This window comes from Mustela putorius, unplaced genomic scaffold (genome assembly GCF_011764305.1).
Source record: "Mustela putorius furo isolate JIRA1106 unplaced genomic scaffold, ASM1176430v1.1 tig00000874_pilon_pilon_pilon, whole genome shotgun sequence".
In the NCBI taxonomy this organism is placed as follows: Eukaryota; Metazoa; Chordata; class Mammalia; order Carnivora; family Mustelidae; genus Mustela; species Mustela putorius.
This window is the reverse complement of record NW_025421505.1, coordinates 2,158,051-2,174,261: the sequence shown is the minus strand read 5'-3', so window position 1 is coordinate 2,174,261 and position 16,211 is coordinate 2,158,051. Positions and strand designations below refer to the sequence as shown.

Genomic DNA, 16,211 nt, shown 5'->3' with positions numbered 1-16,211 from the left:
CAGCAGTGATTAGGGTGCCTAGTGGCTTGAGTAGTACAGAGATGTATATCTATCTATGCCTGGGTCATTGTAGCTGATGTTACTAGCCAATAAGCCAGATTCAAGTAACAGATCATGGTCACTTAGGTATTAAGTCCAGATAGCTACATAAAGCCTCACAGATGACAATTCTATTCTTGTTTCTATCTGCTCCCAGGGAAACTAGACCAAGGGTTCTCAATCCTGGATGCACATTAGAATGACCTGAGGCTGTTTTTAAAAAACATCAGTACTGAGGGGCACCTGGGTGGCTTGGTCAATTAAATGTCTGCCTTTGGCTCAGGTCATAATCCTGGGATCCAGGGGTCCTGGCGTGCCCCACAATCCTGCATTGGGCTCCCTGCTCAGTGGGGAGTCTGCTTCTCCCTCTCCCTCTGTTCCTCCTCCCACTCACTTGCTCGCTTGGCTCTCTCTCTCTCCCTCTCGTAAATAAAAAATAAAATCTTAAAAAAAAAAAAAAAGTGAGACCCAAGCATCTGGGCTCTTTAAGCTTCTCAGGTGATTCTAATATATAATCAGCATTGAGAATCATGGAACCAGAAGTATGCCTTAGCTGTTGATAGTCATTTAAATAAGCTTCTTTTGCAGGTAAGCAAGCTAGGAAGTTCCCGTTTAATTTCTCCTGGTTTAGGCTGCTTTAAACCCTTTGTGGGCCAGTCTACACTGGGAGTTACCATGGGGGATGGGATTTAACCCCTCTGAACATTTTTAGCCTATCACCATCTGCAGTGGGAAACATACTTAGCCAGAACATCCTAGAATGAATACTTACTATTTGCAATAAAGAGTCACTACCTTCTTAACTTTTAAGCTGAGCTGTGAAAAAAATGGCAAGGTGGTAAGGCACTTCGAGAGCCCACCCCTTCCTTGCCAAACTGGAAAAATAATCTTTCGTCACATTTTTTTCCCTACAAAATCACCTATTCGCAATGCCACCAACCCACCCCCACTGCAATGAAATTGGAGCAAGTAGAAATCATCTTGAATAGATAGCTCCATTTGGGTTTCTTGGGAGCAAGCAGGATTAAGGGGCAGACTGTAATTATCCTTACTCTTCCCAGCGATTTTGGTCTCAAATGGGAAAGAAAATGAGCAGAGAAATTCTCTGACTTAACACAGGAAGCCTTTTCTTTGATTCTCAATTTAACTCTTGGAGACTTTGGTTGACATTTCAGAAAGAAAAATACAGTTTCTAAGTAGTCCCATCTTCATTCTCTGACCCAATCCTCTCAACTAAAATAATTTTTTTCTTAAAAAATGAAAATTGGGATAAACATATGATCACAGAGAGAAAATGACACGCTGGTGCAAGTGAGAGAAATAGATAAATTAATCTATTTAATCCACCTTCTTTAAAAATAGAAAGGCAAGGGTTCAGAAATGATATTTAAAAATTCTTTTCCAAGGGCAAACCCCTTCAGGTCCCATTCCTCCCTGGGAACTCTGTACTATTATTTTGCTATCTCTCAGTAAATTTTGCTTCACTGCCTACCAAAAATAAATAAATAAATGGATAGATAGATAGATATTAAAATTATATTCTAGGGGCACCTGGTTGGCTCAGTCAGTTAAGGGTTTGACTTGATCTCAGTTCAGGTCTTGATGTTAGGGTCATGACTTCAAGTACTGTGTTGGAGCCTACTAAATAAATGATTAAATAAATAAAAATTATTTTCTAATGTATAAAAGCCAAAATGTACTCATTTTGAACAGAGGTGCATGGGATTGATACCTATGAGTCTCTAGAGTTTCCCTGAGCTTTGGGTCCATAGTATTTTAATTTTTTCACATTTTCTATCTGCTAAAAAATTGCATTTTAACTACCAGGGTAACAAATGATGCCCGAGAAAATGAAATGGATGAGAATCTGGAGCAGGTGAGCGGTATCATTGGAAATCTCCGTCACATGGCCCTGGACATGGGCAATGAGATCGATACACAGAATCGCCAGATCGACAGGATCATGGAGAAGGTAAGCTTGTGGCAGTCAGTAAGCTTCCATTGTTTCTTACTTCTTCTGAAATAAACAGCATAGTAAGTCCCTCAAACTGTGACATGGGATTCAGGCATCCTGATAGGTGAAAATTTCCCCCTTATTTTTTTTTTTTACCCCCTTTATTTTTTTAGACAAAAATTCACAACATATAAGTACGTAAGAAGGTAGAATTTAATCTAGCAGGTTTTCTTCAGAGGCACCTCTGTTTCGGGACTTGTGCTAGGCTCCAAAGGACATGAGATGATGAAGATGAGAAAGACCTCATCCCCACTGCTAAGAAACTCACAGCCTACAGGAGGCAGTGAGCCTCCAGCTGAATTTACTACCACACGAAAGATAATTTGCCAAGAGAGCCACACATAAAATGCTAAGTAGGGTTAGAGGAGGAAAGATTTCAAGAGTTAAGCAATGGAAAAATCTCCAAAAAAAATCAAATCCAGTCTTGAAGATCAGTTAGGAACTTGTCAAGAGATGATGTAGGAATAGAATCAGGAAATAAGGGAAAGAATACTTATTTTAGTTTAACCAGAAGATGAATATAAGCTTTGATTTTATAAATGCCAGCGCTTTAATGATAGTTCAAAAAGGCCCAGATTCCATTTCCAGTTCAACAGTTCACATGTCCAGATCTCAAAATAGAAAGCGTAGTCTGATGAAGTTGAGTTCACACAAGGACACCAGATGTGGCTCGAAGACAAAACCCCCTGGTGTCAACAAGAGGCACAAGGAAAAGTGAAGAGGACAGAATGGGAAGGGGTGGGTTTAGGGGCTTGAGACTGGAAGGGAACCGAAAGAAACACTGGATAGCCTTTATAAAAAGATCTGGGACACCAAAACCCAATATTCCACATTATACAAATCTGACATACTTGCTATGATCTTGTATTCTGCCACCTCCCCAATCAGTAGAGTCCTAAATATTGCTTATAATCTAAGATGTCAAAATGCCAACAGGAAGAAATAGATACATTATAGCTTTATTGGCAATTATGCATCTATAATCAATTCTAGTTGGCTAATCTTACATTGTATGAGTTTATGCCCTGGGAGATACTGAAGTTTAGAGCCTAAAACCCTGAGTTTCTTTTTTAACAATTCATTCCACTTTAGTAAGCAGAGAAGGATGCTTTGAATCCTAAGGGCAAACATTGGGTTTCTTGGTACCCAAGAATGCTCCCCTGAGTTGAAAACAGAAAGAGCAAACATAAAGGAAACGCTTTGCCCTATTGTGTTCTATGTGCTCCCTATTAAAAATACCTGATCGCATAATATTTTGCCTGATCGATACGGAGTTACACAAATGTCAGTGTTTGCTGGCAAAAAGCTTGTGCTTTGCTTACTTTTACAAGTCATGACACACTTATCATTGTTAAGAGCCTTTGATATGCTAAAGCTTTTAAAGCTGCACAAATCAATAGATTGTAGGACAGTATTGAGAGTTTCAAAAAGGGCTGGAGCCAACACAAGCTGACCTAACCCATTACGGCCCAGAAAAATGAGCTAAGAAACAATGGGAGAACCATCTTCCATCAGGAAAATGATCTGAAAAAACAAGAAGTACTCACTTTCTGTCAATGAACCCAATTTACTCACAGATGTAGAAAGATAATGTACCTCTAACTCAATTAGAGTTCCAGAAGGAGTAATTTTACTAAGAGAGAGGGGTCAAATCTTTATTGATAGAGTAGGACTTTCAGCATAAAAAAGTGTTCCTGGAAAGGCAAGTGGCATCTTAATTCTGCCACTTCACACTTCTACTTCTCTTCTCTGGGGAAGAGAGCTTTTAGAGGGGCCCAATTTATGACAAGGGCAAAAACGTATGCAGCTATGATGTGTAATTGGAAGTCAGGCAAGTGGTTTGGAAATAGCCATTATGGTTTGTGTCATTCTTTAAGTGCTGAATTGTTTAAGAAGTGAGAGAGGGGGGTCTAGTTGCCTTTGAATAACTAGTCTTTGTCGTAGCTCCAAAATCAGAATCTGAACATCATTGGATAGAGTCAGGTTCAACCCAGCATTGGCACAAATGATACATGTCCTATGAGCTGCCCAGTTTTTAATAGATTTCGAACTTCTCATGTAGGTTCTCACTTGTGATAATAGGAAACAGTGATAAAACTTCTCTTACATCTCTAACAGTAAATTAGGCTTACAGTCTAAGAATAAAAAGAATCTTGGGGCACCTGGGTGGCTCAGTCTGTTGAGTATCCAACTCTTGGTTTCAGCTCAGGCCATCATCTCTGTCTCTCTCTCTCTCTCTGTCTGTCTCTCTCTCTCTAAAATAAATGACTAAAAAATTAAAAAAAAAAACCAAACAAAGCAAATGTTCTGATGTTTCTCCCATATTTTCTCATGGCCCCTGACAATAATCTTCAACCTACCTCATCAATCATCGTCCTCTCTCATCACTTGGATTGATAGTAAAGTTTTGTAAGTCCAAAACAATGTAATTTTTAATACATCCCCATGGACTGTCCAGAAATTACTTTGTCTATTTAAAAGTCTTGCTTTCTGCTTTAAGGTGTATATATGTACAGTCTTCTAAGGTTGAAATGGTATAATTTCAGAAAACTAAAATGGGGAAAGTTGTATTAGCTGCTTTATGTTGTTCAGGAAGTAGTCATGTTCAAACTTCAATTTTAAACTTGTCAGTGGTAGATGCCACACACATGTTGAAATACAGTGAGGCTGAAGATTTAGCCTTCCTTTGAATTCTATCAATGAGGAAACCTAGCGTCTGAAAACTAAGGTCTTCAGTTCCAGTGGCATTTCCTCCTGCTTACCAGCTTCATGACCTGATTTCTTCATCTGAAAGATAATAAGGGAACAATTCAAACCTCAGATAAGAATGGGGCTACTATATAGGGTAACAAGCAGCCACTTCTGGAATTCTGAGCAGGGGCCTAAAAGCTAACTGCCATGGTCTGAAGTTGAGATTTCCAGAGTGTTCAGAAGGATGGGCTAATGATCTCCTTCTAACTCTCTCAGTGGCTCTGTGGGGATCATCCTTGCTTTCTCACAAGGGCAAATCATGTGGCATATCTTGGGTACGCCAATGAGCTTAAGATTCTCCAAATAGAAATATGGAAACTGGGGTGGGGTATATTCCATAAATACAGTCCTAAAGCTTATAAAAAGAATGAACACAGAGGCATTCTCCAAATACCAGGGAGACATCTAAAAGGAGCTTACCTCAGGATTCTTTCCTAAAAGATGCGATTTCTGTTACATAATAAAGATGTAGTACCTATTGCATAAGGTATATGGGCTTGAATTTTTATATGCTTCAGAGAAAATTTAGGTGGAAATCACAGATCTTCAGTGGACATAGGTCTGTTTTAGATCCTTTGACGATGTCCAGAGAATAATCTCATGCTCTGCTTCAAAATATCCCCTTCCGCCACCAGGTGAATGCTCACCAGTGTATTCTTAATGCAAAAGTTTCTAGAATTCTCATTTCTAGATGTGCCATCCATTTTTAAATTAATGATTTCTTCCCATTTGAACTTTCCTTAGTATTCAGCCTGGAAAAATAGCATAATTAAATCTGCAGAAACATTTCACATTGGTCTGAGCCTAGAATTTTCCTTTGCACCAAAGTATCCTTATTTCTGATAGACTTTATAGCTAAAGAGGGAAGATTTAAGAACCACATAAAATTGGAGAGAATACTTATTTTCCAAATCAGGAACCTAGAGTCCAAAATATGAATCCATAGATCAAAACAATCAAGGAAAATTATGCTCTATCTTAACTTGTTTTGAAAGTCAACTTTTGATTATCCAAACAGATGGTAGGAAACCATTGCCAGATAATTCAGAATAATGAATAATATAGCAATATTTCTATTTTAACTTGGCAAATTTATAGTTGAATATAGATAATTCTAAATGTGCTGGGAATTCACAATTAAACTAAATAAAGTATATCCAGCTTGGTGGAGATTGGAAAGCACCAAGCACCCTAGTAAATGCAAAATCAGTAATCATTAACAAATGCAGGTGGATAAAAAAGCAGTTCAGTTTCCCTGTCCTGGCTCTCAGCTTCGTGTTCCTCTTTCCAGGCTAGAGAGGGGCAGACACCATTACAAGTCTTGATAAGACAAAAACAACAGCATACACAGAAACTTCATCTTTGTCTCTGCTTGCTCACTCATACCTTTCTCAGTGGTGTTGGGAATAGTTCATTTTCTGGGGTTTGAAAGTCTATCCTGGTAGCAGCTCTGGGTTTCACGCTGCATATACAGAAAAAGGTGACTGAAAGAGTGAGATCAGTCAAGGCACAAAATTATGGTAAAAGTGCAAATGGTAAGTGGCACCTGGCTGGCTCTGTCAGTAGGGCATGTGGCTCTTGATCTTGGATTTGTGAGTTCAAGCCCCCAGTTCGTTATGGAGCCTCCTTAAAACTAAATAAGCAAGCAAGTAAGTAAGTAAACAAATAGGCCAATTCTCAAACTCATGGGAGTGAGTCTTTAGAAATGGAGCTTAAAATTATTAAACATCCTGAAAAAAAGTCGAGTTTTCACTCAATAACAGTAATTGCAACTTAAAATATATTGAGCACTTAATCTTTGCAAAAAAATATTCCAAGCACATTATTTGTACAGACTCATTTCATTTTCACAGCAGACATCAATACTATAATAATTAACATTGTGATTACTAGGTGGACTCTGACTCCATGCTGCCTGGTTTCCTCATTTGGACAAAGGAATTAATAATAATATACACCGCATAGTTAATATCAATCTTGATGTCAAGGTTGAATGAATGGGATATAATAGATATTTGTGCTTGTTAGCAGGATTCTTTTTTGTCCCAGCCACGAGAAAAGCAAGCCAAGGCCCCAAGATGTTATGTAAATGACCCAACGTGACACTGACTCAAACCCAACTGCATAAATGGTGGTAATTCAACTCAATCCACAGATGTGAATGCCTTCCAGAGACATCACTGGGTGTCATTCCAGGACAGAAGGATAAATGATATAACCCTGTCCTCAAAAGGGTGCTCTCTGGTAGGGTGAAACAGTCATGAGTACTGAGATGTAGGACCATGTCCAAATAGAACCACAAGCAATGTTTCTGGGATCACAGAAGAAGAGAGTGTCAATTCTGGCAGAAGTTTAAAGATACCTTCACTCAAGAAGGGGGCATTTGAACAGACCCAGAAGGAAGAACAGAATGTCCAAAGGTAACCTGAGTTCTGTTTTCTTCCCTTTTTTCTAGGCTGATTCCAACAAAACCAGAATTGATGAGGCCAACCAACGTGCAACAAAGATGCTGGGGAGTGGTTAAATGTGTCCACCTGTATTCTCTTCCAAATGCTGTTGGGCAAGATAGCACCTTCAGGCTTTTCTCATCGTATTACCTAGTAGGTCTGCACACATACACACATCAGTTCACCCCCATTGTGAATGTTGTCTTGTGTCATTATCAGCTTCCCCAAACTATTATGTGTCTTTTGTTCTTTCTGAGTCTCTTTCTTTCCAAAAGTTATATATAATAGTCATTTGGTGGCTCTAACTCCCTACATAAGATGTCTTGGGTTTCATTTTTCCTTTTCTCTCCTCAGTGGTATTTGCTGAATGACAACAATTTAGGAATGCTCAATGTGCTGTTGATTCTTTCAATACACAGTATTTTTCTTGTAAAACTGTGACATTCCACAGAGCTACTGCCACTGTCCTTTCTTTGGGTGTCAGGCTCTGAAACTCCCAAAATTTGCTGTCATTGGTTCCTCATGGCTGTCATCTGTCTTTATGATTTCATGATTAGACAATGTGGAATTACATTACAGGCATTGCACTAAAAGTGATGTGATTTATGCATTTATGCATGAGAACTAAATAGATTTTTAGATTCCTACTTAAACAAAATCTTTCCATGACAGTAGCATACTGATGAGAAAACACACACACACAACAACAACAACAACAGAAACAACAAAACAACAACAAAGCATGCTCAGTATTGAGACACTGTCAAGATTAAGTTCTACCAGCAAAACTGAAGTAGTGTCACTTTCTTTCTGTCAATATATAGACTTACTAATCATGATCATCCTTTTTTTAAAAAAAAGAATTTTAAAAAAAAGATGGATTTGACACACTTACCATTTAATCATTTCCAGCAAAGTAGACGTTTGGCTGAACTATGTCAAATGAATGTAATATAGGGTTTGTTTGCTGCTTTTGAAGGCTATGTTTCAGAGAAAGCAATCTTGCTGTGAAACCGTGTGGAGATGTAAATTTTATAAGGCTGACTCTTACTAATCACCATTTCCCCCTGTGGTTTGTTATCAGTACAATTCTCTGTTGCTTAATCTAGAGCTATGCACACCAAATTGCTGAGATATTTAGTAGCTGATAAAGAAATCTTTAAAAAAAATAATATAAATGAATGAAATATAGATAAACTGTGAGATAAATATCATTACAGCATGTAATATTAAATTCCTCCTGTCTCCTCTGTCGGTTTGTGAAGTGATTGACATTTTGTAGCTAGTTTAAAATTATTAAAAATTATAGACCCCAGATGTCTGCTTTAATTTCTTCATGGACTCCGTCTGATTTCGCATTCACGTGAAAAGAGGAAGTCTGGCCACTCCCTCCCATTGCTCCTGAGAAGCCAGTTCTGTGTGCTAAGAACACTGTGTGGAAAAAACAAAAGATGTCTCTTAGACACAAGTCCAATGGCAGGTGACACTTGGCTTCATTCAGAAATAGCTGTGTGTGGATTCAGTGTTGGCTATGGGAGAAAATATAGTTTTCCAGAAGATAGAAGAAAACAGCTATGGAAAAAAATCTGTGGTACTCAGGCTTGACCCTACAAAGATTTAGGTTTATCAGGTATCGATCAACTCTTCCTTCCTCTCTCCAAAATCCAATCCCAGCACCAAAAGTGAACCCTTCACAACCATACCACTGCTGCCCCCACTTGTTTGACAGCTTTATTGATGTACCATATAATTCACCCACTTAAATGGTTGTTAGTATACTGGCAGAGTTGTGTGATCAAATTTTAGAATATTTCTAATACCCCCAAAAGAAACCCCATACCAATTAGCAACCACTCCCATCCCACTTCCTCCAGCAATAGGCAACCACTGATTTATGTCTGTCTATAGATTTGTCTTCTTGAGCATTTCATATAAATGGAATTATACAGTATGTGATGGATTTGTGTCTGGCTTCTTTTACTTAGCCTGTTTTCAAGGGCCATCCATGTTGTAGCGTGTAACAGAGCTTCATTCCCTTTTATGGCAAAATAATGTCCATGGTGTGGATGCCATATTTTATTTATCTATTCATCCATTGATGGACATTGGATGGTTTCCACTCTTTAGCTATTATGAGTTACGCTGCTGTGAACATTCATGTGCAAATTTTTGTACAGGCATGTTTTCAATTCTTTTGACATCACCATTTTTTCCATCACTGCCTCTGTCACTATTTCCCCTGCCATCATCTCCACCAGTACCTGTACCAGCCCTACCAACACCACTGCCACTACTACCTCAATTACCTCAATTACCATCCCTACTTCCTCTACCTCATCTTACCTAATATCTTCAGCATCTTCATCTTTATCACTGCCATCTTCCCAGTCACCAGCATCGCCTCATCACCTGCCACCACCACCAATGCCCTCACCTCCACCTTCTCCACCACCTTCACCATCACCACCTTCATCTCCCTCACCTCCATCTCCTCCTCTGCCTCCCTCTTTTACCCCATAATAGTGATACAGATGAATTTGTTCTGGTTGCCTTGATCGGCCACCAGATAATTTCACCCCTGAAAGCAGTTCTGGGGGGTTGCTAGAAAAGTTAGTGGAAACAGTGATGACAAACTCATCACTCTCAATAACTGTTTGTAGTTCCTCACCCTCTTCTCAAGCCTCAGAAGAAGTTCTAGACATAACCAGATGCTCAGGGAAGTTATTCTGAGGAACGACTATAACAATACATCTCTTGTTGAAAATTAAAGTCATAGAGAGACTGCTAGAAGATAAAGTAGATAAGTATTCTTTACATATGTCAGAGCTGCTAAGGGATCAATGTATGAGTCATATTAGAAAATCCTGTCCTAAATTTCTTCTCCTCTCAGGTGTCTTCCCACATTGTATGAGTAATTAAAACCCCCTACTGGATACATGAAAGTTGAGATATAAGCATTTTGCTTTAAGGCCCATCACATAATCCATTCTGAAAACCATTTCCTTGAATAATTGTGTTTGTCTAGCCTCAACTCTTATGCAGTCAGTTCCTTTTGGCTAAAAGAGGACATACTCCCTGGGAATGAATCTGCTCTGGGTAGGAACCAACTCAGGAAGTACATTAGAAACATATTAGGGAAAGGCTAAATCTTCTGCCCTCCTCATCCATGGCCCTTCTACAAACAACCGAAAGGTAAAAGGTGGTCCCAGATCCTAGGAGCAGCCTAGGATGGAGCCTCTCCCATTTCTAATTTGTTTTCCTTCTTTCACATCCTCCCTCATCCTCTCCTTTGATCAACTTTACCAATCTTTGTGTCACTGATTGGGCAGCCAATTGATGACTGCCCTTGAAATTAAGAGAAAAGGAAGATTCATACTTGGTGATCATCTACTACATCCCAGGTACTGTGTTAAGTGCCTTATTTATGTCAACTTAATTAAACACTCCTAAAAATGTTGCAAAGTGGGGATTATTAGCCCATTGTGTGGAAGAAGAAGTTAATAGTTTATTTGAACAAGATCTTTCAGCTAGTAAGTGGTGTAGATGTGACTCAAACCAGATGTGTACTTTCAAAGCTATAGGGAATCTTGGAAGAGAAATCCAGGATTGTGCCTCTCTCAATTCAACCAGCCAGGGAACTTCAGGAGTTATTTGGTTTCACAAAGAGCAGCAAAGACAAATAAGCTGGATTTCTTAGTCAAAAGTCATAGCGAACACCTTTGATTCATTCCTTCATTCATTCATGTAATATTTATTGATATTTTAGGCCAGATCCTGTTCTGAGTATGTGGGAGTACACAGGGCAGTGGGAGGGGAAGAGGCAGCAGAAGGAACAGGGAAAATTCTCAAGCATTCATTGAATTTATATTCAAGCTAAGGGAGATAGATAAACCAACAAATCAAGTATGAAGTGTATCAGATGGTACGTGTCACACAGAAATGTAAGCAGTGAAGAGTAAAAAGAGGGCAGAAGGTGTACAGGGTGTTATTTTAAGATGGAATGATTGGGGAAGACCTCACAGATAAGTGAAGTTTAAGTAGAGAATTCTTCAAGGTTTGGAGTAACCAGAGCAATATGTCCAGAGTGAACTCATTTGAGAGGCAGGGGTTGGGAGTGAGAAAACAAATATAAAGACTATACCTTGTCATTTAATAATCCTGGAGTTCCTCCTCTGCAACTCAGTCAACACCAGTTTTAACTATTTCCCACACTGTCTGGAAGAAACTTGCAAAATCCTTGGCTCAGAGAGGAAGGACGCAAACCAGAGGATGTAGCAAACTGTGCAAGGGATGAACATCAAGTTAATTTCTCTTAGGAGAGGAGAAATTGTTGACTTTAAGGTCCTTGCTCTGGGTGCTCTTCATACAGTCATTGACATATGAGTTTACCTTCAAGCAAGTTAGTCATATATCTCAAGTTGTCCGTCTAGGATTTGAAACTCAAATCTATCTCCTAGAATGTAGGAGACTTTGGGAAACAAGGAAACTAAAGAAAAGTAAACCATTAACAAGTCAATGAACTCCAAAGCCCACAGCTACTTCCAGGATGAGTTGCCAAAGCTCCAGGTATCTACTCAGGAGTCCCAATCCCAGGTGGGGAGCCCTAACTGATGTTTCCCACCCACCATCTCACCATCCTTAGTTCCTGCAGCTGCTTGCCATAACACAGCTTCAAGACCACTCTGTTCAGCGGACTTCCTGTCTTAAGTTCATGATCCTCTCTCCACAAGCAATTCAGAAAAATGTGGCCCATCGTCCTTCTACTAGACACTGCTTGTGCCTTGCCCATATCCCCTTGAGCACTTACCTCTACTCACAAAAGGTTGTTTGCAGTGAAGAACACAGCAAATTCTCTGTCTTGGGGCAGAGAACATCAGAACCACTAAAGTTTTAATGCCCTGGGAAGCAGTCTTTAACCAAGGGTGGATGGGGATTGGTGAGTAGATGGATGCCCAGTTTCCTTCGCCCCAGATTGGGGTAGCCTTGAGCTGTGTGTTCTACCCTATCTACCAGAGTTCCCCAGCAGAATCAATCTCCAGTTCTTCACGTGATACCTTGCCTGGTACTTATCACTATTTATTGGCTGTCTTTTCTTCTCTCTTTCCCACCTCACCACCTATGTTTCCTGGAATCTCTTCTCAAATAAACTACTTCCCCTGAAATCCTTGTCTCGGGTCTGCTCCTGGGGAAGCCCTACCTCAGGCAATATATTCTCATTATGATACATGCCAGCTTCTGAGTGTCTCCCCCAAGATGCTGCTGTAGATAAATGTGCTTTAAATTTTTCACAACTGAAGTTCAACCAGTCTTTCTGACATCTAGTAGGTCATTAAAGTCAAGAACATTAATACTGATTTTGCAATTGCTCATGTCCAAAATGGGAATTATTCCCAAATGAGCTGTACACGCTACAGTTGTACTCCTCATATTATGTATTGTTTTCATGGCTGCCAATACCATTAATGATAATAAGGCAAACTGGACAAAGGATCCATAAAATATGGTGGACCCCTCCGTAGTAGTTTTCTGCTGCTTTGTAACTGACTGCCCCCAAAACATGATGACTTAAAATAAATATTTATTTAGTTTGCAGTTCTGCAGTTTGGCATTTTGAGCTAGGTTTGGCTGGGAGTTCTTCTGGTCTTGGCTGGGTTCTGCACATGACTACGGTCAACTACAGGTCACCTGGGCAGCTCAGCCTCTGGAAGTTGGCAGATGGTGTAGTATCATGTTCTCCAGGAGGTCAGCTGGGACTTTTTCTCATGACAAAGTCAGAAAGAGTGGAAATGGTTATTGCTTCTACCACAGTCTGTCGGCCAAAGCTGGTGACAGGACCAGTTCAAATTCAAGATATAGGGAAATATACTCCACTTCTTATTGGGGAAATCTTCAAAGTCCTAGTGCAAAGAGAAGGGTGAATAATATGGCTATCTTCACGGTCAATCAACCGCTACCTCAAAGAGGCCTGTGAAGTTCTACTCTCCTCTGTGTCTTTAGAATCTCATGGAAATGGGGCATCTGAGTGGGGCTGTCAGTTAAGCATCAGACTTTTGGTTTCCTTTCAGGTCATGATCTCAGGGTCATGAGATCGAGCACCACATCGGTCTCTGCTCTCAGTGCAGAGTCTGCTGGAGATTCTCCCTTTCCCTCTACCCCTCCTGCTTGTGTGCTCTCTTTCTCTCTCTCTCTCTCTCTGAAATAAATAAATAAATATTTTAAAAAAAGAAGAAGAAGAATCTCATGGAAATGAAAGGTTAGGGTGAGCCCCCCATGTGTCTTAGAGTGGACTCATGCCAATAATCTTCCCGTTTAGTAATATTCAAAAGAAAAAGTCTAGGGCCCTGCAAGGCCAGCAGCCCAAGGGAGGATTTGAGAACTGTGAGCAGAATGATCGTAGGATTGAGGATTGCTGACAGGATGTGGCAGCCTGTGGATGATAAGACTGACCTTAATCCTGAAATAGAGAAACTAATCCCTCCTATTCACAGCAGTAGGGTTTCAGTACCGTCATTAACCCCTAAACAACAGAATTTGAAAAAAACAATTTCAAAATGTTCAAAATAGAACTGGATCCTCAACCAGAACTTGACAAACACCCTCATTCGAGAAGCTTCTGTGGCTTTTCCTTGCCATCTTTTATTTGTTGCTACCTTGTGGGAATTTATACTGGTATTTCTTGGGGGAAAGGGCTTTCTTTTATTTTCCTTTCCTCCCAATCTTTTCTGTACAAAAATACACCATTCTCTTTGCTAAGAGGATAAAGAAGACTGATTACTCAGGGATGAAAAAGAAATTATGTGTGTCAGAGACAGCTTAAGTATACACAAGATGTATCCTGGGTGTCTGGGGGAGTGGGGGTGTGGGAGGTGACTGCTGTCTTCCGAGGCACTGTCTTACTTCTTTAAAGGAACTGTGACAACCGCCAGTTTAGGAAAGATGAGGCAAGTGCTAATGGTGTGTGTTTTTAAACTTTCAGAGGCTGTGCAGATAGAAAACCCTAGAGACCTAAACCCTTATTCTCATCTGTTATTAAAGGCAAAATTCCAATCTAGGCCAAGCAGATTCTCTAAGGGACTAGAGCTTTTATACCTTCCCACTATAAATCTACTTTGTTTTCCACACCTATTGATCTGACCATGACAATGGCCCATTTCCATTTCTGCCTGCTGAACTTTCATGTATGCACCTAAATATAAATAATGTGTCCAGCTCCAAGAATAATGAGCAGTTCTTCAGTCAAGATATCCCTACTAACTGTCTCAATATAACTTTCTTCCAGAACACTCATTTCAAACGAAGAAGAATCACCAGAGTGCCTTGGAAGTACTTTTCTCCTCCCCCAGCAGGTTGAGTTAGGAGGTGTTACCAGCTGGTTCCTCAGAAAACAAAGCCTCAGACAGAGGAAGAAGTCAAAGGAGTTAATTTGAGAGTGTGATTTCAGGGAGCAGGAATGAGTGGCAGGAGAGGGAAGTGCCGAAGGAGGGAGAGCTAATGCAAGAATGCATGAATTAGCCAATGCATGAATTAGGCACCTGGGTGATTAATTCCTGTGAAGCAACTGATAAATCTTGAGAAATGCACATCAGGACAATTTTCCAGGGGGCAAAAAAGGGAGATTTACCCAGCCACTTTCATCTCCCTTTGGTCAAGCTCAGTCATGGAACAGCCCTGTGTTTCTGGGTTGTGCACACATATGTCAAGGGGATCTTCTCAAGGAAAAAGAAGTTCTATGGCAGAAGTGAGAAGTGGGGCTGAGGTAAGGCACCATCAGTTCACACTTGTATGAAGCTGGTTGAAGTCTGCATAAAACTGGTTCCCAAACAGTAGGTTAAAGCCTCTGCCTTCGGCTCGGGTCACGATTCCAGGATCCTGGAATCGAGCCCCATATTGGGCATTCCGTTCCATAGGGAGCCTGCTTCCTCCTCTCTCTCTCTCTGCCTGTCTCTCTGCCTATTTGTGATCTCTGTCTGAAAAATAAATAAATAAAATCTTTTAAAAAAAAAAAAAGAAAAGAAAAGAAAGAAATGTCTTACATGCACTGCATACAGTTGTACAGATTGCATACTGCTCAACCCTAGGGAGCATCATTCACAACATTACAACAGTTCCACATTCTCCTGCTCCCTATATAGGGTTTCAACCGAGATTTTGTTTGAAAGACCTTCCAATGATAAAAAATAAAATACAAAACAAAACAACAAAAAATAAAAGAAAACCTTTAAAAGCCACCATTTCAGAATAAGTTGGAGGACAAATAGCTAAGGCCAACTGTAGAATAGATGGAAAAGATAAAGTTCTAAATACTGGTGGCAGAGCCAAGGTTTCAGATGATAGCAGAAAAGTAATAAGGAAGACTTGTTTTCATTTTTTGTTGTTGTCGTTTTGAGTCCTGAAGACCCAGAGGCAGAGGGCTAGAAAGTTCAGCATGAGGAGAAAGAAAGGGAAAAAGGAACACCAAAGAAGATAAGGTTGAGCAATTCCAGCAAAGTCGTAACAGAAGAAAATGCAGGCGGAATTGACACAACTAGTTAAAAGGGAACAAGAAAGAAATATAAAAGGAAACTTTTAAATAGAAATAGTGACTGAAAAGACTGGAGGACATGGGGCAAGCCACTTGCAGGCTCCTTCTCTTTCATCATCTCGAAATAATCCTACCTGTGTTCCTTGGCCCTCCTCTCTTCTCTCATGGCTGGCATCAAGGTGACCTTGATTACAAGTTCCTCCAGCCTGAGGCTACTCTCTTTCAAGCTGTTCATCTTCAGTCTCAACTCATCCAACATTTCTCTAAACTCATTCTTTGAACAGAATATTTCACACCTCTCTTCTCTCACGGGCTTACATCTCTCCCTGTGTCCTTCAAATTCATCTAAACTTCTAGTTCCTTCTTCTAAGCTCTCTAGAAATAACTTCAGCTTCCAAGATTGGCAAGAGCCCCAGGGCATGACTGTTTCCACTCTTAT

General features: G+C 40.0%; 1 protein-coding gene across 3 annotated transcripts in view; it reads left to right on the top strand.

Annotated features, from left to right (window-relative positions):
• Window positions 1-8,566, top strand: part of SNAP25 (synaptosome associated protein 25) — an 84,162-nt gene extending 75,596 nt beyond the window's left edge. For all 3 annotated transcript variants that reach the window (XM_004751558.2, XM_004751556.2, XM_004751557.3), the window contains 2 exons: window positions 1,867-2,011; window positions 7,260-8,566. In XM_004751558.2, the coding sequence (XP_004751615.1) occupies window positions 1,867-2,011; window positions 7,260-7,328 (214 nt within the window). In that variant the 3' untranslated portion in view covers window positions 7,329-8,566. The remainder of the gene's footprint in view (window positions 1-1,866; window positions 2,012-7,259) is intronic.
• Window positions 8,567-16,211: the final 7,645 nt, after the last annotated feature.